Source organism: Zootoca vivipara, chromosome 13 (genome assembly GCF_965207765.1).
Source record: "Zootoca vivipara chromosome 13, rZooViv2.hap1.1, whole genome shotgun sequence".
Taxonomy (NCBI): Eukaryota; Metazoa; Chordata; class Lepidosauria; order Squamata; family Lacertidae; genus Zootoca; species Zootoca vivipara.
In genome coordinates, this window is record NC_142596.1 from 16,653,654 (window position 1) to 16,679,950 (window position 26,297).

Sequence of the window (26,297 nt, forward strand, 5' to 3'; positions counted from 1 at the left end):
AAACTTAACATATTATTGGTAGCATAAACTAGTAGTTTAAACTTGAAGAGTAGACATTCATCAGGTGTATGAAATGCTATCCACCTCTGGTATACATGGATATAAAAGAGGAAAACATGTAAGTAAATAAAAAAACGCATTAGCGTCGTTATTTACAGAGGCAGACAGTAAATGCTCAGAATCAACACCTCTTCTAGCCAGTTTACAGATAAAAACAGTCACTGGAGCTCTGTGGTAATTTGTGGTGCAGAAAATGGCGCTCTCTGTTAACATAAATAGCCTCTCCAATAGATCCACATTGATATTAATGGAATGCAGCACTGAAGACAACTAGATTCACTGTTTATTGTTTAAAAAATACTGTTAGTAAAAATGCCAACAATTAAGCATTCTCCATAGATTTTGAAACCTCCACAGCATTTTAGAAATATGGAGAGAGATCCCCAACAGTGTCATCTCCAATTTATCCATGCCCACAAACAGCAGTCAGAATATATATATATATATATATATATATATATATATATATATATGGAAGAGAGAACATTTAGGGCCCCTTCTTCCTCTTTCTCCCCTCTGAGATGTCCTCCAAAGAAAATGATCAGACAGGTCTGGCTGGGAGCACTTTTCCGGAACATTCGCCAAAGCCAACGCGATAACCGTTTCCCTGACAGTAGCCTGTGGGATGAGAAAGCACATACACAGGAAATGATAACTGTTAGAAGTGGATTGAGGAAAATGTACTAAAATTATTGACACATATGACACACTAAAGCTCTCTCACTTGTTAAGATCAGTAGCCCAATGATGGAAAGAAGTCATCCAAAGGCAGGAGCAGGGCCTTTGTGATCGTGGCACCACAGCGGAGGAAGGAATTTCCCAAGGTTGTCTGCCAGAGTGCTTATTTTGTTTTTGTTCTTTTCAGAAAGGCTCTTCTGACAACAATTCTACTTTATTGCTAACTGACTTAAGCAATGCATGATTCCTTATCTGGGCACCAACTGTGTTCCATATGTGCTTACAGGCAATTTCCCTTACACCAGGAGCACGCAACCTCAGGCCTGGTGGCTGCATGTAACTCTCCCATCTTCTCTGAGCGTAAACACGAGTTAGCATTTTCTTGCCGCATTCAGAATTGCCAAAGTGTTTCCTCCTGGCCGGACATGTGCACTTGCTAGATGGCACCAGCCATCAAGGCCATTAATCAAACCATCATATGTGCAAAAGCCAGTCAGAGTGGACAATACGGAACAAGCCGGACAAAGCGTCAGGCCTGGCTGAAGGCAGCTCTCATGTTCCTACTGTCCTTGTTGTGTCCCTTTTTGGAAAGTTTGGAAAGTTAAAGAATGCCTTTTTTTAAAAAAAAAAACCTATTAGGATCTCAGGAGCCTGCCTTACACCAAGTCAGAACAATAGGTCCAACTAGCATTGTATTGTTTAACCTGTGGCCAGTAGCGGACCTACATTTTGGGGGCCCTGAAGCCTGAATTGTCATGGGGGCTCCTTAGCAACCAGGTCAGGGTAAACACTGTTATCTTCTTCAGTGAGATTGTTCCACAACAGATCACCACTTTAAAAAAAAAATAGCTACTACATCTCAGGTTTTGATTAAAATTGCTGTACTGGATTTGTCTCACATGTCAAAGTCAATGGTGTGAACAAATATTTCCTATGCCTTATAGTTTCCAAGTTATGGTGTGTGTGTGTGTGTGTGTGTGTGTGTGTGTGTGTGTGTGTGTGTGTGTGTAATTAGGGGCCCTGAAGCTTATTTCACAGTAGATTCGTTTCTGCCTGTGGCCACTACTTTGGGGTGGCCTGCAGGGACTTGTGGCATGTCCATGGCAAATCCTGACCCCTGGGATTTTTTAAACACCCCCCCCTCCAGCCTCTTCCAGCCATTTTAAAGGGTTTCCTATGCACCAGGGCTTCAGAGCGCTCCTGAAAATGTCCTGTTTGCCTCCTCCATCAATGCTTCCAGGTGTGCTAAAAATAGCACCAGTAGGAAGCAGACTGTGATGCTTTTGGCAGCCAAGGAGCAAAGGATCACTCTTGGTAGTGCCAGAGGCATCACAGATATCACAGCAAGTGATGGACCGAAGGAGATTGCAGGACGAATTCACATCAGCAGGTCAGCAGCCACCAGCCTGAGATTATCCGGCATCATCACTTAGCTGTGTTCGCTCTTTAGCTCTACATCTCAGACATGGAACATTTTTTAAAAAAATATATTTTTATTAAAGATTTCTTAGTTTGCAAAGATACGTGCGTTGTCTCTTTTTTCAAGATGCGTTTTCTACAGATCAGTTTCATTGGTTGTGAGACATTAGTGTTGCATACAGTGTTAGGGGGGGAACAGAGCTCCTTATTTCTCCAACGGTTTGGGGCCAAAACACATAGGAGATATTTAGCTGTACACATCAGTAACCCACCAAACAATAGCTCTTGGAGTATGGCTGTGCAGCCCCATCTTTTGAGTTCCCACAATGCCTTGTTATGTTGGGGGAATTCTGGGAAGTTAAAATGGTGGACCGATCCTGGAAAAAATATTCTGATTGGTGGTGGTGGAGTCAAGAGCATCACTGATGGGCCCTGCTGGGGTCCCCAACAAGTGACAAAGGATTTGGGGTGTCGATGCTGACCTGTACTCTGCCTCATCCTACCCCGCAAACGCACTCACCTGTTATAACGACTTCATCTCCATCCTGCAGAAATTTACGAGACTGGCCATGACCAAGGTCAATGGCTTTTGTCCCTTTCCACGACAATTCCAACATGGAACCAAAGTTCTCGGGATCCTTCAAGCAGAAATTGAAAACAGGTACTTAGCATCAGCTCTCTGTGCGGATGTCCTGCTGCTGTATATCTTGGACACACTGGTTGAAGGAGGGCTGGGGAACTAATTTCAGATCCATGGCTGCAATCCTTTGGGGGCAACCTTCCAAGAGACACATGTCAAGAGTGGACAGGCCCAGAGAGAAAGAGGGATGGAGCAACGAATGCAAGTTTTACCTAGGTGTAGCATGTATCAGAAACCAGGCTGAGGAGTACTGCTTTGAGGAATGGTGGGAGCTTCCACCTCCCCCTGCTCCTGACCAGGATCCTGAAGCTGCCCAGGAGCAGCGGAGCAGTACAGATTTGGAACAGTGGCTTGCAGAGGGGCATAGTTCCGAAGACAAAAGTTGGGAAGAACTGGGAGTTGAACAGCAAAATGAAGAAGAACTGGAAGAGAGAGAGAGTTAACAGACTCTCTCTCACTGGAAAGTGCCCGGCCTATCAGTCCAAGGTCACGTAGAGCAGATAAGGTGGCTATACAAAAAGCACAGTGGTTGCAAGATCAGGTTGCAAGGCACGGAAGTGACTAGGGGAAAAGTGGGTGGAAACCTTAATGGGGAGCACCTTCATTCCGAAAATGCCTGCTTTGTTCTTTTGCTGTGATCATTAAAGACTCTTTAAATGGTAAGCGACTCTTTTCACTTTGGTCTGCTTATCTACGGCCAAAGGGGTGGGGGGTGGGGAGGAAGCCGAGTCCCCAGAGCCTGGCAGTAAGCTAGTTCCTACACACTCACAAACACCTACCCACCCAGCTGTCCTTAATCTAGGCAAGGAAGATCCATTACCAATATATTCCACAAGGCAAAATACTCAAGGATGATGCAAGGCAAGGCTGGCAAGGGATGTGGCCTGGCAAGAGGATCCTGAAGGGCTGCATTTGCCCCTCAGTTCTGAGGTCCCCCAATCTTAGGCTAAAGGAAATCAAGGATATTCTTGGATCCTAAAGAGTGGATCTCTGCCAGAAACAGCGATTGATCCAGTCTGCTGACGTGCTACGGCTTAGTCACTTGGCTATAATGTAATCCTTTATTCTCTGGGAGATGCAATTGCTTACAGAGCGTTTGTAGGGGTGTTTTTGTTTTTTTAATAGCTAATGCCTTTAAAATCTCTGAACAGTCTGTTAAAACTAAACAGAGTGAAGCCCTCCACAAAGGCGCCTAATGAAGTACAAAACAGGAGACAAACCTATTTCAGCATTTTTCTCTCACTGTGCAAGGAAAACAGCTACCATCCTTTCCCCTCTCCCACTAGAGGCAGGTAGTGGTGGGACGCAAGGAGAGATCTGTTTTTGATTATGACACCTACAGCCTGGACTACACAAACACTGCATCCAAGGCCACTGGGAAATATGAAAACTGCATTTTCAATGTGCAGCAAGCTAAGGCTTTGGTCCCTGCTACAGCCATCACCCTTACTTCCAGTAATTCATACTGGATGGGCCAGCAGGGAGGAAGCTGTTTCTAATGTTGAACCCTATGTCATCCTGGGCATGGAAACATCAGAAGGTCTTATCTGGATCCGTTTCGGATCAGGCATGGCCTGGGACCCAGTGGCTCCACAGGTACTGGACTCCCTATATCTGGTTTTATAATCTAGATTTGGTGGGGCTTCCCATCATCTCTACTGCAAATATGATGCATTATAATTAGGGTAAAGGGACCCCTGACCATTAGGTCCAGTCGTGACCGACTCTGGGGTTGCGCGCTCATCTCGGATTATTGGCCGAGGGAGCCGGCGTATAGCTTCCAGGTCATGTGGCCAGCATGACAAAGCCGCTTCTGGCAAACCAGAGCAGCACATGGAAACGCCGTTTGCCTTCCCGCTGTAGAGGTTCCTATTTATCTACTTGCATTTTGACATGTTTTCGAACTGCTAGGTTGGCAGGAGCTGGGACCAAACAACGGGAGCTCACCCCGTCACAGGGATTCGAACCGCCGACCTTCTGATCGGCAAGCCCTAGGCTCAGTGGTATAACCACAGCACCACCTGGGTCCCTAAAATTATATAATTAGGGTATGGTTAATTAAATGCTTACAGGCCCGCTAATAGTTCCAGAGGCCAGGAGGTCTCCAGGTCTGAGGTTGCAGCCATTGACGGTATGGTGAGCCAGTTGCTGTTTCATGGTCCAGTACATGTGCTGCAAGATAGAAGATAAAAGAGGAGAGGGTTTTAGAGTGTTGGAGATACATGTGGTATTGACCTATACAAGGTCAAGATGTTTCTCCATCTAGCCCATGACTGCCTCTTATTGTCAGCAGCTCTCTCCAGGGTCTCAGCCAGAGATCTTCCCCAACACTGGGTCCTTTCAAAATGGAGATGTCTTGGATTGAAACTGGGAAACCTTTTGCATGCAAACCACCTGCTCTGTTAGTGAGCTCCTCCTAGGGATGGGGGAGAAATTAGATTCAGTTCGCATTTAGAGATAAAGCTAGATAATTGGCACTCTCCAGAACAATACACAAACTGAAACAAGACCATCCTTCAAAATTTGCACTTTTTGGATTTTGCAATGCAATTCCCCGGGTCACGAAGAGTCGGACATGACTAAATGACTAAACAACAATGCAATTCCCCAGCCAAGTAATGTGTACAAAAATGCTTATAACTAGGGTAAAGTGTGCATATAAATGCATATATTTATTAAAATAACAAGCATAATATAATATAATATAATATAATATAATATAATATAATATAATATAATATAATAATATGCACACATAACATACATGCATACCTAACATTTGTGAAAACACACACACAGGAAACAGAATTTTACTTCCACTAACTAACAGATTCTCAGAAGCCTCCCCTTTCTGCTACTCAATAGGTGACAGTGTGGCTCAATGGCTGGTGTGAAGTTTGTAGCAGTGCCCACTTCAAATCCTGTCTCAGCTGAAAACACCATGAACACGGGAGAGAAAACATTTCTTACCTTAAAGTTTGAGTGGCAAATATTAGCAGGCTTGCTCATTCCATCTCCTGAAAACAAATCAATAAGTTTGCAGTAAGGAGGATTGTGAGGACTCAGAGTTTTAAATACCATCACCTGTGTCCAAGTAACTGCAGTCAACATAAATACAGATTCAGCAAATGTGTGAGAGTTATTCTGTATCTGATATTCGTAGGGATGAGCAATCCCTAGGTTTGGATGGCGGCATTCTGGACAATACACTTTAGGGGCAACTTTATACTTTTCCAATCTCAGTACTATAGAGGAGGACGCAGGTGGCACTGCGGCCTAAACCAGTGGTCCTCAACCCCCGGGCCACGGACCGGTACCGGTCCATGGATCAATTGGTACCGGGCCGCCCAAGGAACATTTAAATACAATTAAATTAAAATTATTAGATCAAAACAATCTAAATAAAATATAAACAATCAACGTCCCCTCCCCCTCAGTAGGCCGCGGTAAAATTATCAAATGTTGACTGGTCCGCGGCGATAAAAAGGTTGGGGAACACTGGTCTAAACCACTGAGCCTCTTGGGCTTGCCCATCGGAAGGTTGGCAGTTCAAATCCCCGCGACGGGGTGAGCTCCTGTTGCTCTGTCCCAGCTCCTGCCAACCAAGCAGTTCAAAAGCACACCAGAGCGAGTAGGTAAATAGGTACCGCTGTGGCGGGAAGGTAAATGGGATTTTCGTGTGCTCTGATTTCCATCATGGTGTTCTGTTGCACCAGAACACTCACTTTTTGTAGAGGCTCTCCGTATAAATCATATGTGAGGGATTTGGGTTATTAGAATGAAACTTGGAATCTCCTTTCTTGTAACATGAAGCTATTGGTTCGAGTCCTGGCCTCCGGAGCAGGAAAAAACAGGCTTGCTCCATCCTCCATGTGATAGCCCTTGAGATATTTGAAAATGGTTATCATATCTCCTTTCAGTCTTCTTTTTTTTCCAGGCTAAACATACCCAACTCCCTCAACCATTCTTCATAAGGTTTGGTTTCCAGACCCTTGATCATCTTGGTTGCCCTCCTCTGCACATGTTTCAGCTTGTCAACATCCTTCTTAAATTGTGGTGCCCAGAATTGGACACAGGACTCCAAGGTGTGGTCTGGCTAAAGCAGAATAGAGTGGTACTATTATTTCCCTTGATCTGGACACTATAATTCTGTTGATTCAACCTAGAATAGCATTAGCTTTCCCCCCACTGTTGCATCACACTGTTGACTCATGTTAAGCTTGTGGTCCACTAAGACCCTTAGATCCTTGTCGGTTTAGTCCTGCTGGCAACATGACCCAGAAAGCTGTCTGTGGACATACGCCGGCTCCCTTGGCCTAAAAGCGAGATGAGCGCTGCAACCCCATAGTCGCTTTTGACTGGACTCAACCATCCAGGGGTCCTTTACTTTACCTCATAGAGGAGGTTTAACTTGTTCATTTTGTCCATAATCTTTTCACCATGGTGGAAGTATGAGAGCAAGAATCCAACTTTAGAGTAAGGCAATGTGCAACTCCAGCAGAATACAGATTGAGGTGTTTACAGTTCCTGTCATAAAACTGCTCAGGCAAGGGAGTTTGACTCCTTTTACACACAGAGAGAGTCTTGCGCATTTCGACAAAACCATAAACCTTTTCCTCTGGGATTTGCCATAGAATTTACTCCCTATTTCTGTTCCAAGGTAGAAATTGTCCTTGGAGAGATATCTTAGGAATGTGTACTGAGAAGGGAGATCTAAAAAAAACCCTCAGCCGATGTGATAGTTTAATGTAGCTTAAATTGGTAGCTCCTCTTAGCTTTTTATCACTCTCTGGTTCAAATGCCTGATCTAATATTCTTGCTTGTTTTAACTCTGTTAACGTTTTGTGTTATGCGTTATCTTCTGTTCATCAGCTGCTTTGGATACTTCTGGCAGGAAAAAAAAGCAGGGTAAAAGTAATAAACCCAGCTGGGAGGGAAAAACTGGAGAGTGCAAATTGGAAAGCTGCGTATAACAGGCTTTTGCACAAAACCCTGAACATCACAGCTGGCTTGGATAAAGGATGGGGAGCCTGTGGCTTTCCAGATATTCTTGGACTCCAACTCCCATCAGCTCCAGTAAGCATGCATGGCTAATGTTCAGGGATGATGGGAGTTGTAGTCCCAACATCTATTTGGTGTGCCGGAGGGCTTAAAGGTCTGCTGTTGCTCCACCACCAAAAGCAGCCATTGCACAGGGGAATACAGATTGAAAAACTGATAGATGCAATTACCATTTGGAACTTTTACGTACCAACTGCATCTTAATTCCTGCAGGGAAGTTTTGTCTATGTAGGAATTTTAGGATGGTGAAATTGGAATTAAATGAAGAAACCTTTATACAAGGAGTTCACGCCTCGTATTAGGACTCTAATATGCGAGAGTTGCCATTCGTTTCTTATTTCAAGGAAGACTTCCTTATTTATTTGTGAGATGTAGCATAACGGTTAAAGGCAGGCATAGGCAAACACGGCCCTCCAGATGTTTTGGGACTACAACTCCCATCATCCCTAGCTAACAGGACCAGTGGTCACGCATGATGGGAGTTGTAGTCCCAGAACATCTGGAGGGCCGAGTTTGCCTATGCCTGGTTAAAGGCCACTTTAATCTAAAGTATTATCAAGATGCTACCTTCTCCTATATATTTTGAGAGTTTTTCTTCACTCTGCATTTGGGCACCTCTGGGACCTCCTGAGATCAAGGAGCAGGTTTTCGCCTATGTTTGAATATCATTGGGTACCATTTTGAATCAAAATGGAGGACTGAACCGTTCCAATACTGCACTGATTTTAACCATGTTTTGCAAGACGGTTCCGAAAATCAAGGAGAATGTTTTTGTCTATGTTCGGATACAGTTAGACACCATTTTGAATCAAAATAGAGACGGAACCTTACAAAACTGCAGTGTTTTCTTTCGTTTCTTAGAATTTACAAACCAGGCTGAGCAGAAAGGTATTAGTAGCTTAATAAAGTACTGTTGGCGTTTTGACTCTTTTGATACATAATTCACTTATGGTCTCCCAATGTTTTTTCTTATTTTGGAGCTGCACAAGCCTGAATGAAATGAAAATGTATCATAGGACGGAGTACTGTACCTTTAATAGCAACGAAAAGGTTGATGTCAAAAGTATAAGGCTGATCATCGCAGAGGTAGGGCAGAGGCCTTGGATCCTCGAGGAAGCAAAATAAACATCATATATCCCTCTATAATAGCAGACTCAAATGGTTGGGTGTCTATCAGTTTTGAAGTGAAAACAGAGGGCTGCGTCCAACGTACTGCTAAGTTACAGCCCCTTAGCGGTATACCTCTTGCGCTGGCAGGATGATGTTGAGCAAGGAAAAACACAAGCGCAAGCTGCTTCACAACTAAATCCACTGTTGCACAAGAACCAGCTGTTGTGCAACAAGCTTCTCCTAGCACAAAAGTTGCACTGGATTCCTTCGTTGCTCAGTCTTTAAATTCTGCCATCCACTACCCCAGGGGTGGTGGAGCCAGGATCTCAGTCGGGTTGTCCCCAGGTCAGATCAAGGCCTCTCCCAGTGCTGGATTAAGACCTTTAGAGATCCCAAGCACTTAAAAAGATTTTGGTGCACGTGCGCGCACACACACACACACAATAATAAACCATAAAATATTGCCTTCTGCAATTATTTTATAAAGTTCAGTACGACTGAAACTTGTTTTTACATTTGTTGTTGCACTGAACTTACAATGCACATATTGTGGGGTCCTTTTTTGTGTGGAACCTGGTTCAAGTGCACCATAGAAAATCTGGCAAAGGAAAATTTCTGTGGTGCCCCCTCTCCCCTTGATGCGCTAAGCCTGTGCTCATTTTGCTTAATCCTGGGTGCTCTGAAGTACTGGGTCAGGACATAATTTGGATTGGGGGTGGGGATCATGCACTTCTCTGTTATTTAAGTACGCTCCACCCACCTGACAACTAGCCTTGTTTCCACATAAGTCATGTAGAATATATTTTCCCGTAAGTCACATGGGATACACCCGATCGCTTTTTGCTAACCTGGATAGGATTCGGCAGTGCAAACGGCATCAGAGCTTCCATAGTCACCACCCACGGAGAGATGGTGGTGCCAAAACTCTTGCCCAGAAATGGACCCAGCGGGACATATTCCCATTTCTGAATGTCACGTGCTAGGAGGCGAGGAAAGAGAGAGATATGCAAGTTTTAGGCTCTGCTTCTCAGGGGAGGGGCTGTAGCTCAGTGGAAGAGAATCTGCTTTGCATGCAGGAGGACCCAGCTTCAATCCCTGGCGTGTTCAGGTAGGACTGGGAACAATTTAGGGCATTGCAGGCGGTTCCACTGCACAGGATCCCCAAATGAAGGGGTGCAAAATTGAGAAGATCCATAATTGAGAAGATCCATTTGGGGGCTCCAAATCACACAGGGTGCAATATTACGAAATATTACCAAAGTCAGGCATAGGCAAACTCCAGCCCTCCAGATGTTTGGGACTACAATTGCCATCATCCTTGACCACTGGTCCTGCTATCTAGGGATGATGGGAATTGTAGTCCCGAACCTATGGAGGGCTGGAGTTTGCCTATGCCTGACCCAAGTCCTCCCCTGCTGGGAAAGACCTAGAGAGCTGCTACCAGCTGGTGCATCCAATACTGTGCATACAATACTCCAAAAAAATTTACACATCACTTGGGAAAACAGGCAAACTAATGCCAGTGTACTAGAAGCAGCAAAGATCACCACTCTCAAAGCGATGACTCTTCAACATCAACTTCATTGGACTGGTCACATTGTTTAGATGCCTGATTATCGTCTTCCAAAGCAACTACTCTATTCCGAGCTTAAAAATGGAAAGTGTAATGTTCAAAGCAAATCTTAAAAAATGTAGTACTGTATAAACACTGACAACTGGGAAACACTGGCCTGCGAGCGCTCCAATTGGAGAACAGCCTTTACCAAAGGTGTCAAGGGCTTTGAAGATGCTCAAATTCAGGATGAAAGAGAGAAACATGCTAAGAGGAAGGCACGCTTGGCAAACCCTCACCATGATGAACTCCCACCCAGAAACCTATGTCCCCACTGCGGAAGGACGTGTGGATCCAGAATTGGCCTCCACAGTCACTGTTAAAACCATGTTCATGAAAAACAATCTTACTCGGCTATGAGTGATTGCCAAAGAAGAAGACGACAACGATGACGATGACAATACTGCGCTAGACAGATCAATGGCCTGACATGATGTATGGCAGGTTCCAATGTTTAACTGGAGAAGAGCACTAGCTCAGCGGCAGAGCATCTGCTCTGAGTACAGGAGGTCACAGGTTCAATTCCTGACATCTCTAAGTAGTGGCTGGGAGAGGCTGCTTGTCTGAAAGCCTGAAGAGCCACTGGCAGTCAGTGGAGACGATACTGAGCTTGATCAACCAATGGTCTGATTCAGCATAAGGCAGCTTCCTCTATCTTTGCTCTCCTGAAGGAATCTTCAAAAGATTGCCTCATTTCACTACATTGTCTAATATAAAAGCATAGCAAGAGGTTTCCTGCCGTGGGGAACAGCAGCCGGGCTCATTACCGCTCCAGTCATTCATCAGGACCATCCCAAAGATGTGCTTGTGAGCTTCGCTGATGGGAACCGCCACCCCGGGTTTGTTTCCGGGGCCTACAAAGAATGCCTGGGAAAATACAGGAGAAGGTTTGGTCAGGGTATATGTTCCAGAAATGGAAATTTGCTCTTTTATACAAAAGAACCAATATGATAAATCACACGCACCCACCTCAGCTTTTATCCCATCCAATTCCTCGATTCTTACATGGCACTTTCTGTGCAAACAGCCAGGATTTGGAGCTCAATGCATAGCTGCCAAGTTATCCCTTTTTTACAGGGATTTTCCCTTATGCTGAATAGGCTTTCTCGTGAGAAAAGCGAAAACTTGGCAGCTATGGCTCAATGCAAGTTTGTTTGTTTGACTGCTGAGCATCTGATCTTATTTTGAACTGTGGTTTTAACTCTGCTTAAACGGTTGCATTTTCACTGATGAGTTGCCTCGGGGCTCTTATGAGAGGAAATCAAATTATTACGAAGTTCCCATCATAAAGCTCCTCTTTCCCTGGCCTTTGACACCTGAGATGGTGTTTGTGTGACCTACCCTACTCTTGCGAGTGCAATTTGTTTTAAACTGTTTTAATAATGTATTTTAAATGGTCGTTAACTCACCCCGGGACCTTATGGTGAAGGGTGCACAAGAAATTGAATTAATAGTAGTTGCAGTAAAACAACCACCACAACAACATTGTGGTATTTATTTTCCTGGATCCTTCCTAACATTGACTTGCTCCTAGATATATGTCCTATTTTCCTGCTGCTTTAATTTCTAATTGTGGTTTTATTGTTATGTTCCCACCACCCTTGTTCCTTTAATTGGGCCAATCCAATTGAAGCGTTGGTCCTACACTGAAACTGGTGGATATGGCTAACTTGGATTTATTAATTTCAGTTAGGTTTATTCTGAATATAATGAAGTTGTAAACAACTCAATGGTTTTTAATTTGATCATGCACTGGCCTCAGAGGTTTATTGGTGTTGTTGCTGTTTAAAGGTAGACCGAAATTCACTAGATTAAAAAAAACAACAAACAAAAGCATTTTAAGTGAAGAGAATTTGAAAATTGTTTCCTCACCAATTAATTTCATCTTTCTCCTTATAGACAAGTAATAATAATAATAATAATTTATTATTTATACCCCGCCCATCTGGCTGGGTTTCCCCAGCCACTCTGGGCGGCTTACAACAGAAAAATGAAATAAAACAGTTAAACATTAAAAGCCTCCCTAAACAGGGCTTTATAAGCACTAGTAGAGAGAAAATTGCAGGCAATTTTTTGAAAATCCAAAATGGTGTCAACTAGTTAGGGCTGTGGGTTTTTTTCTCTTTTGTGAAAAAAATCTAAATGGTTTGGGAGAGTTCTGACCGTTTCAATTTTGAGAATTTGCATTTCTGAAATTTTATCTGTTTCTTTTAATAGTGGGCTGTCTTGTTTGCCCCCCCCCCTTTTTTGGGGGGGGGGGTGGTGGTCAGGATTCTTAAAACCAGGGGTGGAGAGATGAAGGGGACAACATAAGCAAATAAAATCCTACCATTTCCAGTTCAATATCCAAAAGTTTGCAAGCACCGAACACCGGGGGTTTTGCTGTGATTTAAATAGAAGAAACAAACACAAAAAGTAAGCATGCTGTTTCTTTTAATAGGGAAAGTGATGATGTTTGCAAGCTTGGCAATGCCACCTCGCTATGCATGCATAGATCAACTGCTTTTTTTTAAAAAAAGAGAAGACTTTTATTTAAACAAGTCAGGAAAAGGGATAAAGACTACAATAAAGAAACAGCCAAATCAGTCCAGAGATGTAGAAACAAGATGAATGTACTTACAGAAGAAAAAGGAGGGGAGTAATAATAACCAAATCTATTTACATTAACCTCACTATGTAAATAATACAATATATGTGTACCCCTCACTTGTTCAGGGGAGAGAGAGACATAGGAAACTCTGAGTTATTATATCAACTGAAATCTTTGGAAAGCCCTCAGGGGCAACTGACCATGTTCGTCATGCCTGACAAATACAGTCGTACCTTGAAGTCGAACGGAATCCGTTCCGGAAGTCCATTTAACTTACAAAACGTTCAGAAACCAAAGTGCGGTTTCTGATTGGCTGCAGGAAGCTCCTACAGCCAATCGGAAGCTGTGGAAGCCCCATCGGACGTTCGGCTTCCAAAAATAGTTCGCAAACCGGCTCACTTTCGGGTTTGCGGCATTCGGGAGCCAAAATGTATGAGAGCTAAGCTGTTTGAAAACCAAGGTACAACTGTATACTAAAATCATACCAAACAGAAAGGAATCTCTCTCTTTTAATTGGACACTTCAAGACTCTTCGCTTATATATTAATTCCGTTTATAAACGTGAAACCAGATTGTGAATGGAAGGCCAAAAGGCTCACCGTCATCAGGTCGCATTTGTCCCACTGGCCTCCTGATCGGCGTCCCAGATACGACGACGGAAGAGGCACGTCCGTGGTACCCAACTGGCAAGTGCAGCCTTGGAAAAGAGAAATGCCGGTAATCATGGGGGGTTGTGATCATTAACTAAAAGGAGAACGTGGTCAATGCATAAAAACGTAAGAAGAGGCTCTTGGAGCAGGTCAGTGGCCCATCTAATCCAGCATCCTATTCTCACAGTGGCCAACGAGATGCCTATGGAAAGTCCACAAGGGTTCAAATCGCTTCATGAGTATCCTCTCACATATCACATCCAGATAATGCTTTATCCTCAAATGGACACCCAAATGATGCTTCTCCCCACTCAACCCCTCCAAAACGTTGTTGGCGAAGCAACTGTTGCATGTTCAGACCCAGAGACCTCCCCCCTAAATAAAAACACATTTGACTCAAATTTTAGTTTGGTTTTTGGCAGAATTTAGGCCACAACTTTATTGATTACAGAAAGTGAGTAGTTGCATAGGCTCTGGTTTGACAAGCTCCCTGTGGAAGTGGAAGGCGGGTTCAAGCCAGTCCACCGGTCAGGTGCTCCCCTGGACTCTGGATCAGGGCACAACCCCTCTTAGGGTTGACCAACCAAGAATCCCAGGATTCCTTTAATGGAATACCCATCACATAGGAATGGCAAGACCATTCTCCCATCCCTATCACCTGAACCAGTGCCTATCCGCAACCTTACAAGTTGTGACGATTTGCTACGCGGCAAGCAAAACCCAAATGGCACCAGCCAATCAGCCAAATGGGGAAAATTCCTGCCATGCCCCTGACCCAACGACAGACGACACACGACGGCATAGCAAGGTCAATCGCAAAATGGCCTAAATATAGGGAGAGGTGGGCGGGTGTTCCGATGCACGTGCCAAAAGAGGAAGTTCTGGGTCACATGCATAGGTATATATAGGTCCCTCAATCCGTTTAGACTGCACAACATTGGCCAGATTAAACCCCAGCAACGAGGGACCTATCAATTGGGTATTGTGGCTGTCCAATATACCCACTCACAACACGAGGGTCGGTCTCCAGGTCTCACCGCAACACGTGCCCTCTTTTAGGGAGGACACACTTTATAAGAAAAACTGCTCCCTTTCCCTTATGGGGTATTCCAGAGCCCATATAGAGTCCTTAAGTGGGTTCCGCATCGGTAGGAGAAAAAAACAGAAGCCAACCAGAGTAAATTGAGAAGCAAAGCGGCTAGTAAGCCTGATATTTATTTAAGGAACTGTTGCAACAGAGTCCCCACTCACCACACACAGGAGGGAGGAGAACCCCGAACAATGGTGCGCAAGCCCCTATATCAGGGGTGCCCAAACTTTTCTCAAAGAGGGCCGGATTTGATGAAGTGAATATGCGTGAGAGCCGACCAAAGTTGTTGAGATTTTTTTAGAATTGAAGTTGCTGAGCTTTTTAAAGGATTTTACCCCAGGACATATACTGCCATGGGGGACGAATTAAAAAGACCAGCGGGCTGGATTAGGCCCCCGAAATGGACTTTGGACATGCCTGCCCTATATAGACTTTTGAAATTGCTCACCCTGTAGCCCAAGATCACCACCCCAAAATATCATGCATACATCACAGCAGGGGCGTAGCCAGGGAGGGGCGTAGGGGGCGCTCCGCCCCGGGCAGCGTGATCCTGAGGGCGCCATGGCACCTGCCCCTCGCCCGCACAGGGTGCCCCGCCCCCAGAATGCATGCCAGCCCCGCCCCCGCCTGCTCTTCGCCCCCGGTGCCGGAGAATGAAGCTACGCCAGTGCATTACATAAGGAGGCGGTCTTTTTGAGAGTGTGCTCAGCTTAACAGATACTTGCCAGGCTGCATTTGCAAAGGGAGGTGTAAGCCCCTACAGTCAAAAGGAAATCCAAAAGCTTTTCCCATTTCCTTCTCCCTTGCAGAGAAATATTTGAGGTCAATTTGGGAGAGTCAAAATGGCTTCAGGATTGTTCTCCTGGTTTATATACTTATGTATGTATTTGCCTAGTACATTAATGAACATTTGTTTTATATTTGAGACCTTAGAATTCTTAGAACGCAACTACTGACCAGTTGGGCATCAAGGCATTTTCCTTTCCTCGGAACATCACCCCGACATTTGTAGCATGTTGTCGGGACGAATAGAAATCCGTGTAGTCTCCTGTAGGGATGAGAATTTGGCAAAGAGTGGTGTTAGAGAAATGAACTGAAGGGAGCGGCAGAACTCGGCAATGACTTTGGAGACCAGTGGCGATGCTTTATTGATGATGACAGACTTGTGGTGCCACCAACCATGAATGGCATTTAATGGTGGGGGGGGGGGCTTTTCTTATTTGAGGGAAGGTTGAAGGAATTGCTTTGTTAAACCTAAAAGTCTTTTTTTACTACAAATATGTTTTCAGCTTTTTACTCTGTGTTAGTTTTATGTTGGTTTTAATCAGTGCTATTTTTACAGGGGAAAAGAGGTGCCGGAACTCACCATGAACGCCTCCCTTGTTCTCTTATAATGGCAATGGAGCTCACCTGACAGGTGCCAGGAAAAAGCCTTGGTTTTAATGCATGTGCCTTTTGGTAAGTCACTTTGAGTTACACACACACATATATACAAAAAGTAACCCAAAGCAACTTAATAATTAAGTGCAATAAATAAATGATATTTTATTTTAATAAATGTTTAAATAGGGGTGATTTCTTTTTACCCTTTTAATGGGGCATGTTGTGAACTTCCAAGGAAATCTGTGGTCATTTTTAGCTTGCCTGTGTTGCAGTTTTATCTAGGTGTGAGATAACCTCTGTTGAGGTTGCCATACTGTTAACATTTTGTTTTGTGAGAATCTGATCTACTCTCCCATGACACATTTGGTCTAATCCTGCCTTCTGGGGCAGAAGGGGGAAAGGCTGCATGTAAACATTTAAAGCACATATTTGAGGCACACAGCTCCCAGCAAACAACCCTGGGAACTGTAGTTTGCTAAGGGTGCTGGGAATGTTCGCTCTGTGAGGAGAAATGTTCCTGGCATTCTTTGGGTGGGAATCATGCGGTTCAGCTGTGAATTGCAGCTTTTACCTTCTCCTCAATGATAGCTTTTTAGATATTACATTTCCCTTCAGTCTTCTTTGCTCCAGGTTTAACAAAGCAATTCCTTCAACCTTCCCTCACTGGACCTGTTCTCTATACCATCTTCGTTGCCTGACTCTGAACCCATTCCAATTTTACATCTTTCTTCCTTATTATTATTTATTATCACTACATCTATATCCCAACTTTCCTTTAAGGAGCTCTCCATGGGTCTCCCCTCTTCCCAGCCTGACCTACCTCACGACAGCCCTGTGAGGTAGGGTCAGGCTGAGAGACTGGCTCAAGGTCACCCGGTGAACTTCATGGCTGAGTAAGGGACTGGAACCCGAGTCTCTGAGGTCCTAGTTCCACACTCTAACCATTGCACCATACTGCCTTAAAAACAACAACTGGACACAGTACTACAGAATAGATGAGTGCAGGATGAAATGGAGCTCTTGCTTCTTGTGACTTGGAACTATTGTTTGACTTTCATCTGCTAGCCCTCCAAAACACAGAAAGCAAAATCTTGCTTCCCACAAGTCTAGGGTTTTTTTTCTGTTAAAAAAACAAAAACACAAGTACAACACAGTGAATGATTTCATATACAATTCACTTACTGCCCTCTGGTGTCTGTCACAGGAAACAGCATGGCTAAACTTTCCATTCACTTTACTCTGACATTCCTTCTTTTGTGTCCACATTTGTGGGCACGTCAGTTGTGCAGGAAGTGGAGGGACAACACAGCCAGTAGAGCATGAGATTCTTAATCTCAGGGTTGTGGGTTCAAGTGCCACACTGGGCAAAAGTTTCCTGCATTGCAGGGGGTTCAGCTAGATGACCCTTGTGGTTCTTTTCACTTTTATCTCCTGCCAGCAAATGGTTAAAGAACAGCAGCCTCTGACTGGCTGAGGTCTCAGGAGGGAGAATTTAAAAGGAGAGGCTTGGAGGGAGAAAGTTAGTTAGGCTGGTTTTGAGCTGTGGCCGTGGAGGGGGTTGAAATTGAGGTTGAGAGTTAGGTTAGGAGGCAGGTTGAAATCTACAGAGTGCTGAGGAGGGAGAGTTGGTTCAGGAGAAAACATCCACTCCGAGTGAACAGAGAAGGACTGAGAGTAGTGTCCTGCAGGAGTAATAGGACCGAATCTTGCTGGAAGAATGAGGGAGTGGCAGGAGAAGTAGGATCAGTGAAAAAGGATCAGTCTAACTAGTCTGGAGGGTTAGTTACAGGTAGGTAGCCGTGTTGATCTGACGTAGTCAATTTTTAAAAAATAATAATAAAAAAATCCTTCCAGTAGTGCTTTAGAGACCAACTAAGTTTGTCATAGGTATCAGCTTTTGTGTGCATGCACACTTCTGGAGGGGAGAGAATATTCTGAGGAAGCGTCTCCCAAAACCCAGTTAAGGAAGGGGGATTGTGAGCCCTTAAGACTATTACTAAAAGTTACCTCAGGAGTTGGATTTGTTAAAGGGGTGGGTACCTGCGACGCGGGTGGCGCTGTGGTCTAAACCACAGAGCCTAGGGCTTGCTGATCAGGTTGGCGGTTCGAATCCCCCTGACGGGGTGAGCTCCCATTGCTCGGTCCCAGCTCCTGCCAACCTAGCAGTTCGAAAGTACGTCAAAATGCAAGTAGATAAATAGGTACCGCTCCAGCGGGAAGGTAAATGGCGTTTCCGTGCACTGCTCTGGTTCACCAGAAGCGGGTTAGTCATGCTGGCCACATGACCCGGAAAAACTGTCTGCGGACAAACGCCAGCTCCCTCGGCCAGTAAAGCGAGATGAGCGCCGCAACCCCAGAGTCGTCCGTAACTGGACCTAACAGTCAGGGGTCCCTTTACCTTTACCTGAAGGAAAATGCCGCCTCAGAAAGGAACCAAACTAAAAAGCTGGCTTATTAATTCTGAAGTAACCTAAGTTTCTCCACTTGTATTATAATACCTTGTTTTAAAATAAATCTTTATTGTTATTTTAAAAACATCTGCTTGAGACTCCAGCTTATTGGTTATCCCCCACACCAAGGTCCCTCACAGGATACTCTGGGATAGTTAGCTTTTTATGCATCTTCGTACACATTACTTAGAGCAGGGTTATTGGGTTGTTCTTGGTTTTTTAAAATTTCGATTATGTATTTTGTGATTTTATCTTGTGAGCCGCCCTGAGACCTGCGGGTATAGGGCAGTAAACAAATTTATTTTTTTTAAAAAAGATTGAATAAATTACTTGAGCTGCAGAACGGCACTGAAAAATTGGGAGAAGTGTGGATTTTGAAGGGCAGCTGTGTGTTGGTTTGGAAAGCGAGGGTTAGGAGGTGGGATCGCCTTTAACTGTCAATGGAATCAAAATTTATCCCCTGTTTCTAGCATAGGCTACACCTAAATCAAGAGCCGTGATCTGACATTCCCAGTAATTCGGAGAACAGAACTCTGCTTCTGGAGGAAATGAACAAGGGTTAAGTGGATTTTCTTGACAGTAAAAGGAACTTACCAATTTCAGCAGGAAGGTGCATTATTGCCGAAGCCTGTGGTACAAATGCTCTAGAAGGCAAACGAGGAAACAAACAGAAATACTGTAATGCTTAGTTCTCAAACACTAAGGAAACTTGGTTCTGTTCACTCAATGTGAGTTTCTTTTCTTTTTTTATAATTTTATTTTTGCAGTTTCTATTTTACATAAACAAATGAATGTAATACATAAACATATAATCCCTTTTGACTCCCCCCCCCAATTGTGGATCTTAATATAATGATTTCCCTCTCTGCATCTCTTTCATATCTCTATTCTTATAAATCCTTTGTCAGTCCATAGTTCAGATTTTTTACTACAAGTTTTCTGTCAATCCTGCCAACACATGTAATTTACTCAAGGTGAATTTTCTGACATCTCTCTCTCTCTCTCTCTCTCTCTCTCTCTCTCTCTCTCTCTCTTTCTCCCTCTCTCTCTCTGGCTTCTTACAATATTACGACTGGTCAATGTCAGCATTTGCCAGTCTTTGAATGTTTACTGCAGCACACTTAAAAGAGCACCTCCCCCAGTACCAACTATCATAGGCCTGTGTACATTACAATCTGGTCAATGTCTTGTATGCAGGCACACGTTGCTGTAAATCGTTAGTAGAGCAAACATGTTTTTGGCATCTTCCAATATAATAATAAAAATTAATAATTAACTCTTACTCAGTGACTAAGAATTTCCTGTTTTTGTCATATTGGTTGTTTCTCCTTCAGAAGTGCTAACTTTGAATTGCATTGTTTGTCTGTTTGCAAATTGTGATGCCATGTTTTTAAGAAGGCCAGGGACTGTCAACATTATGGAGCTCCCAGCTGAGAACTCTCTAGCGAAGCCAGCCTCAGAAGACTGGGAATCCCAGAGGATCAATAATATTATTCAGTAATCTCTTCGGCTCTTGACATTCCAAACAAGCATTTGCCCACAAGCTTAGCTTTGCAACTTAACAGCCTTCAACATCACTGTGTGGCACAAAGAGAGCACAGAAATATTTTAGGGGGGAAACCACAGGGACTAGAAACTTACATTTTTTTAAAAAACGAACTCATGGAATCTTTGGGAATGGAATCTGTTGGCCACTACCACATTCTGCAGCTTTTCTGCGCTCCCATAAAATAGCAGCAGGGACACCTACAGAGTCCTAGCCACTTATTCTCTCCCCAGTTTTAAATTATTTTTTATTTACCTTTTGCGTAACTCCACATTATCTCTCAGCGACGGCTCTTTGTGAGACAGCAGCTTTTGGAGAAATGCTCTGGCTTCTGTCCATGCTTCCCAGCCCAACGCCATGAAACGGTTAAGGGTTGGCTGCAAAGGGGGGGGGGGGCAAACATGTTTTTCTGTGCAAATGCTCCCTGAGCACACAGCACACGAGGCATATTGTGACATCGAAGGAAGGAAAGAGCACATGGATGCACAAGAAACCCCAAATCATCCTCTGACCACCTCCAAATGCAATGGCAAATTGCAATGGCAGAGCACTGAATTACAGGTCATCTCGCAAAATGTCATATTGACGTCCTGCCGCCTCCAAGCTTTTGGCAGGTCATTAGGAACAAAGGTACCAGCATTATAAAGAGTCAGACCATTGTTTCGTCCAGCTCAGGACTGTTTACATCAGGGGTGGGGTGGGGGTGGAGAACCTCAGGTTTGGGGGCCCAAGGTCACCTTGGCAAAGTACCTGATCAAAGACATGATGATGCTTAGAAAGGATAGGCCCATCAAACAGATGCTTAATGGCGCTGAGGTCCAGCACTTGGTCACCAATGGCAACTCCAATTCTGGGTCTGGGCTGCGAGAGAAGATAGAATGAGATTAGCACCTATACTTTCCGGATGTGACCAAAGAATAGGGCTGCAACCAGTTGTGTAGCAGTAAATTCAGCAGCTGGGGGTCTCTTCATGATAGCCACAGCCACACACTGTCACAGCTAAACCCTTCAAAGATTACATAGTAATCTGATAATTGTGCAGTAATATTAATAATAAGGGATGCATTGAAATGATCAATGCAGAACTCTGTGTGCTGCCTTTATGTTAGATCTACTTTTTCCTGTGCACGTACAGGGGCCAATGATTTTGGAGCGACATAATAATAATAATAATAATAATAATAATAATAATAATAATAATTTATTTATACCCTGCCCATCTGGCTGGGTTTCCCCAGCCACTCTGGATGGCTCCCAACAGAATATTAAAAACACAATGAAATATCAAACATTAAAAACTTCACTAAACAGGGCTGCCTTCAGATGTCTTATAAAAGTCAGACAGTTGTTTATTTCCTTGACATCTGATGGGAGGGCGTTCCCACAGGGTGGGCGCCACTACCGAGAAGGCCCTCTGCCTGGTTCCCTGCAACCTCACTTCTTGCAAGGAGGGAACCACCAGAAGGCCCTCAGAGCTGGACCTCAGTGTCGGGGCTGAACAATGGGCGTGGAGACACTCCTTCAGGGATACTGGCCTGTGGTGCGAATGCCAAGGCTTTTCTGTTGTATGTAATAGAACTTGCACCCCATTCTCTTGAAACAGAAGCACCTTGTGTTTTCATATTCCTAGATTCTTAGCTTTGGAGTGTACAAAGAAACTTTCCCCCAAATGTTCTTCCCACAAGTCTTCTCCAGAGTGACCCTAAGACAGTGTTTCTCAACCTTTTTTGGGCCAAGGCACACTTGTTCCATGAAAAAAATCACGAGGCACACCACCATTAAAAAAGTTTAAAAATTTAACTCTGTGCCGCCCTACATTGACTATATAATTATGACTGTAAGAAACACTTGCCAATTGCTGTGTTGGTTGCAATCTCCTGTAATAAGGCTTCACAAGCCGCTGATTTCTCTGCCAGCACAATCCTTTGCTCAGCAAGTTTCAGGTTGAGCTCATCCAGCCAGCTTCTTTAAGTTTGTCTAACCACCCTCCCGTGGTGGTGGCTGTTGAGAGCTGCGCTCGCCCCGCGTCGTGACCCGGCCGGCTTCCTTTCCGGCGGGTCAGTGTTGTATATTGGCGGCCGCCAGGCACGTGACAATGCAAATCGCCCTTCTCGTCGCCGCACGTCGCGGCACACCAGCCAGCGTCTCGCGGCACACTAGTGTGCCACGGAACAGCGGTTGAGAAACGCTGCCCTAAGAGCCAATCCTCTGTCGCTGACACACCTCCTTTCACACTGATTGGCTCCAGTCAGCACAAAGGAGGAGAAAGGCTTCTTCTCAGTGGCTAAAAAAGCTCCCCTTTCCTGCTGATTGGGTGGCTCTAGCAGGGGTGTACTTTGGTACTATGGCAGGCTGAGCTAAGCCAAAATTTGGCGCACACCCCACAGCCCTCGTGCCATGCCATGCTTTGGTCCTAGACCCCTCCCACCTGCTTCCCAAAGCAGGCCAAGAGCTAACTAGGCTTTGGGAAGGAGGCTGCCAGTCAGTGTCGACAATGAGCTAGATTTCAGACAGGGGTCATTCCCAGCCCTATTTGGAATCAGCTGGCTGCAGATTGGATGCTCTATGGCAGGCTTCCCCAAACTTCGGCCCTCCAGATGTTTTGGACTACAATTCCCATCATCCCTGACCACTGGTCCTGTTAGCTAGGGATCATGGGAGTTGTAGGCCAAAACATCTGGAGGGCCAAAGTTTGGGGATGCCTGCTCTATGGGAAGCTGGCTTCTAGCCCCAGGCCTGTCTGTGCTATGTGGGAATCCCTTGCAGATGACCAGAGTGTCTGGCGGCAGTCAGTCAGGTTGTGCATTCATAGCAGTGACCAGAGGAGGGGTGGCTTTTGGGAGGAGTGTAGAAAGGAACACCAAGCTGCATCTGCAACAGGACAACCAGATGCCTTCATCTGCCCCAGCAGATGCTGTAACCTTCCAACAGCTGGTTTTTATTTATTAGATTTATATACAGCCCTTCATCATAAGGTCTCAGGGTGGTTCTTAGAAGGAGAAGGAGAAGAAAAAGAATTTATACCCTGCCCATATGGCTGGGTTTCCCCAGCTACTACGGGCAGCTCCCAACAGAATATTAAAAACACTAAAATATCAAACATTAAAAACTTCCCTAAACAGGGCTGCCTTCAGATGTCCTCTAAGTCAGATAGTTGTTTATTTCCTTGACATCTGATGGGAGGGCGTTCCACAGGGCGGGGGCCACTACCGAGAAGGCCCTCTTCCTGGTTCCCTGTAACCTCACTTCTTGCAGGGAGGGAACCGCCAGAAGGCCCTCGGAGCTGGACCTCAGTGTCCGGGTTGAATGATGGGAGTGGAGACGCTCCTTTAGGTATACTGGGCCGAGGCCGTTTAGGGCTTTAAAGATCAGCACCAATTCTGTGTGTTTGGAAACATACTGGGAGCCGATGTAGGGCTTTCAGGACTGGTGTTATATGGTCTCGGCGGCCACTCCCAGTCACCAGCCTAGCTGCTGCATTCTGGATTAGTTGCAGTTTTCGGGTCACCTTCAAAGGTAGCCCCACGTAGAGCGCATTGCAGTAGTCCAAGCGGGAGATAACCGGAGCATGCACCACTCTGATGGGACAGTGTACTGGCAGGTAAGCTACATCCCTTTTCCCCAAATATGCATAGGACAGGAGAGAGCAGGAGACAAGTCTAGCTCTATCTAAATATTCACAAACGCATCCCAAAATGTTTGCTTAGCAGGGCTTTCTGCAAACAGACAAGTTAATGCATGACCTGAAGCTTAACAGGGCTAAGCCATATGTACCAACTGCCCTGATCCCCGCCCCCCCCCAAAAATAGCTGCCTCTGGGTAACCACAGTCCCTATATTGTCTTTTGAGAAAACTTTTTAAATGCTATGTTAACCTAAAAAGACCCTGCTGAGAAGCTCTCCCTCCATGAATTTGTCTAATCCTCTTTTAAAGGAATCCAAGTGGGTGCCGTCACTGCCTCCAGTGGGAGAGAGTTCCATGGTTTAACTCTGCACTGCATGAAGAAGTATTTTCTTTTGTCTGACCCAAACCTTCTAACACTCTAAACTCTGTGGGAAAGTTTCTCTCGCAAGTTCCAAAGATCTCAGAAGCCTGCTCTGCAATAACTCGGAGCAGGGTTTGTAGTTTGGTTGGCTTTGAAACGGCATTCCTTCCTGTCAAGATACAAAAGGCATTTGTTCTCTGGAAACACCTGAAGACGTATTTGTTGTGACAGGCTTTCCCGGCCGGACAAATGCTTCCCCAAAAGTTAAAGACATTTTGCAATAAAGAAAGTGGCAAGAAAATGCCCCGGAAAGTGTGGAATAACAATAGCGTTGACGCATCGTCATCTAACCTCCCCACAAACAAATCAGAATAAAAATGTTCATGAAGTAAACAATTCAGGGTGAATGCTCAATAAATGACTCTTCTGGAAATGCTCCCAGTTTTTTCCAACAGTGTTTGAAAGTTCAGAAAACCGGAAGTCAAAATTAGGAATCAATTAAGATAAAAATGAGGCAGCGATCATTGCCAAAAAGTCAGGAAGGAAAGGTTAATTTCAGAAATAATGTTTTGAAAGCAGCAGGAAGGAAGGACAAGAAAACCAGAGCATCTATTAATTGGCACAAAATGAAGTCTTTCTTGATAAAATCACTGCCTGCACAGAGAGTCTCTTGGTACCATTACATACTGCTTGGGTTGTTGCTCAGCCTATAATTGAAGCTACCACCACACATCTATTGACATATGACCAGTGATAGCTCAGTCGGTAGAGCGTCAGACTTTTAATCACAGGGCTGTGGGTTTGAGCCCCATGTTGGGCAAGATTCTTGCAGCAGGATTGCAGCGGGTTGGACTAGATGACCCTCAGGCCCCCTTCCAACTCTACGATTCTGTGATTCTTTTAAAGGTGTGTGCACGGAGAAGGATCTAAATAAAACAGCCTTTGCTTATCAGCATTCCTCAAGGGGTTGTTGTGAGGCTAAAACAGGAACAACTATATCTCTCTCTCTCCTTGGAGATATAAATGTAGCAATATAGACATAAACAGTGTTATAACTTTCTAAAGCGATCATGAAGCAAAGTTCCTAGCCTTGCTAGCTATGGTCACATCCAAGCACATATTTAGCAGTTTTCCCTAAAGTATCCTGGGAACTGTAGTTTATCCCTCATTTCTAGCACCCTTAACAAGCTATAGTTGCCAGGATTCCTTGGGGGGAAGCCGTGTGCTTTAACTTTATGGTGTCTCTCTCACACACAGATCTTTGTTTCCTCAGAGCAGAGACAAATAGCCCAAAATGTACACGCGAAGCCAGCCTCTTTCTTACCTGCTCCTTGGTGGAGAAGATACCGTAAGGCAGGTTCTGAATGGGGAAGTCCGAATCGTCGTCCACAGGGATAAACGACATTTCACCTCCTCCTTGCAGACACAGAAAGTCGAAAGAGGCTTTTCAGCTGTGACATTCGCCTCTAGACTTCTGACAAGTCCCTCCCTTCCCCGTACGAAAGAGCCAATCAGAGCCCTTCCCTGCAGACCACCCCTTCCGAGGTTGCTGCCTGCAGCCCAGGAAAGTAATGAATCCCAGAGTTTGGCGAGACTCGACAGACAGCAACCTTCATCCCCCTTTGCCCACCCTCCCCACAAGCCCAGCCCTTTCCAAACATTTGCTAACCAGCTCCGGTCTGGAGAAAATATAACAAAAGCAGTTGAGGGAGGGCAGGCACACTTTCCCCAAACTTCATGAACTTTGGACTGCGTGCCTCCCTCAACCAGGTGTCTCCCAGATCTTTTGGACTACAACTCCCATCAGCCACCAGCTTCCAAAACATCTGGAAGGCACCAGGTTGAGAGAAGGCTGCTGGCATGAGATGTGGAATCACAAGCAGAAAGAGAGTCTCTTTCCCAATCATCTTTGATGCAGCCTGAAATTCCTTTGCACCATGCAGGGCCTAATCCAGGGGTTTAGGGGAAGCCGTAGCCCTCCACCAGCCCTGAACATTGCCCATATTGGCTGACCAAAGCCCAA

The 26,297-nt window shown here is 44.8% G+C and overlaps 1 protein-coding gene across 1 annotated transcript; it reads right to left on the reverse strand.

Annotated features, from left to right (window-relative positions):
* Window positions 1–502: 502 nt before the first annotated feature.
* FAH (fumarylacetoacetate hydrolase) lies at window positions 503–25,758 on the reverse strand. The gene is made up of 14 exons (XM_035131498.3): window positions 25,599–25,758; window positions 21,040–21,150; window positions 20,545–20,666; window positions 19,338–19,387; window positions 15,868–15,958; window positions 13,770–13,867; window positions 12,910–12,962; window positions 11,348–11,447; window positions 9,817–9,947; window positions 8,890–8,965; window positions 5,768–5,814; window positions 4,868–4,969; window positions 2,678–2,795; window positions 503–678 (listed from the first exon to the last, which is right to left on the reverse strand). The coding sequence occupies exons 1-14, from the start codon at window positions 25,677–25,679 to the stop codon at window positions 602–604; spliced, it is 1,257 nt and encodes a 418-aa protein (XP_034987389.3). The 5' UTR covers window positions 25,680–25,758; the 3' UTR covers window positions 503–601.
* Between the last annotated feature and the right edge of the window lie 539 nt (window positions 25,759–26,297).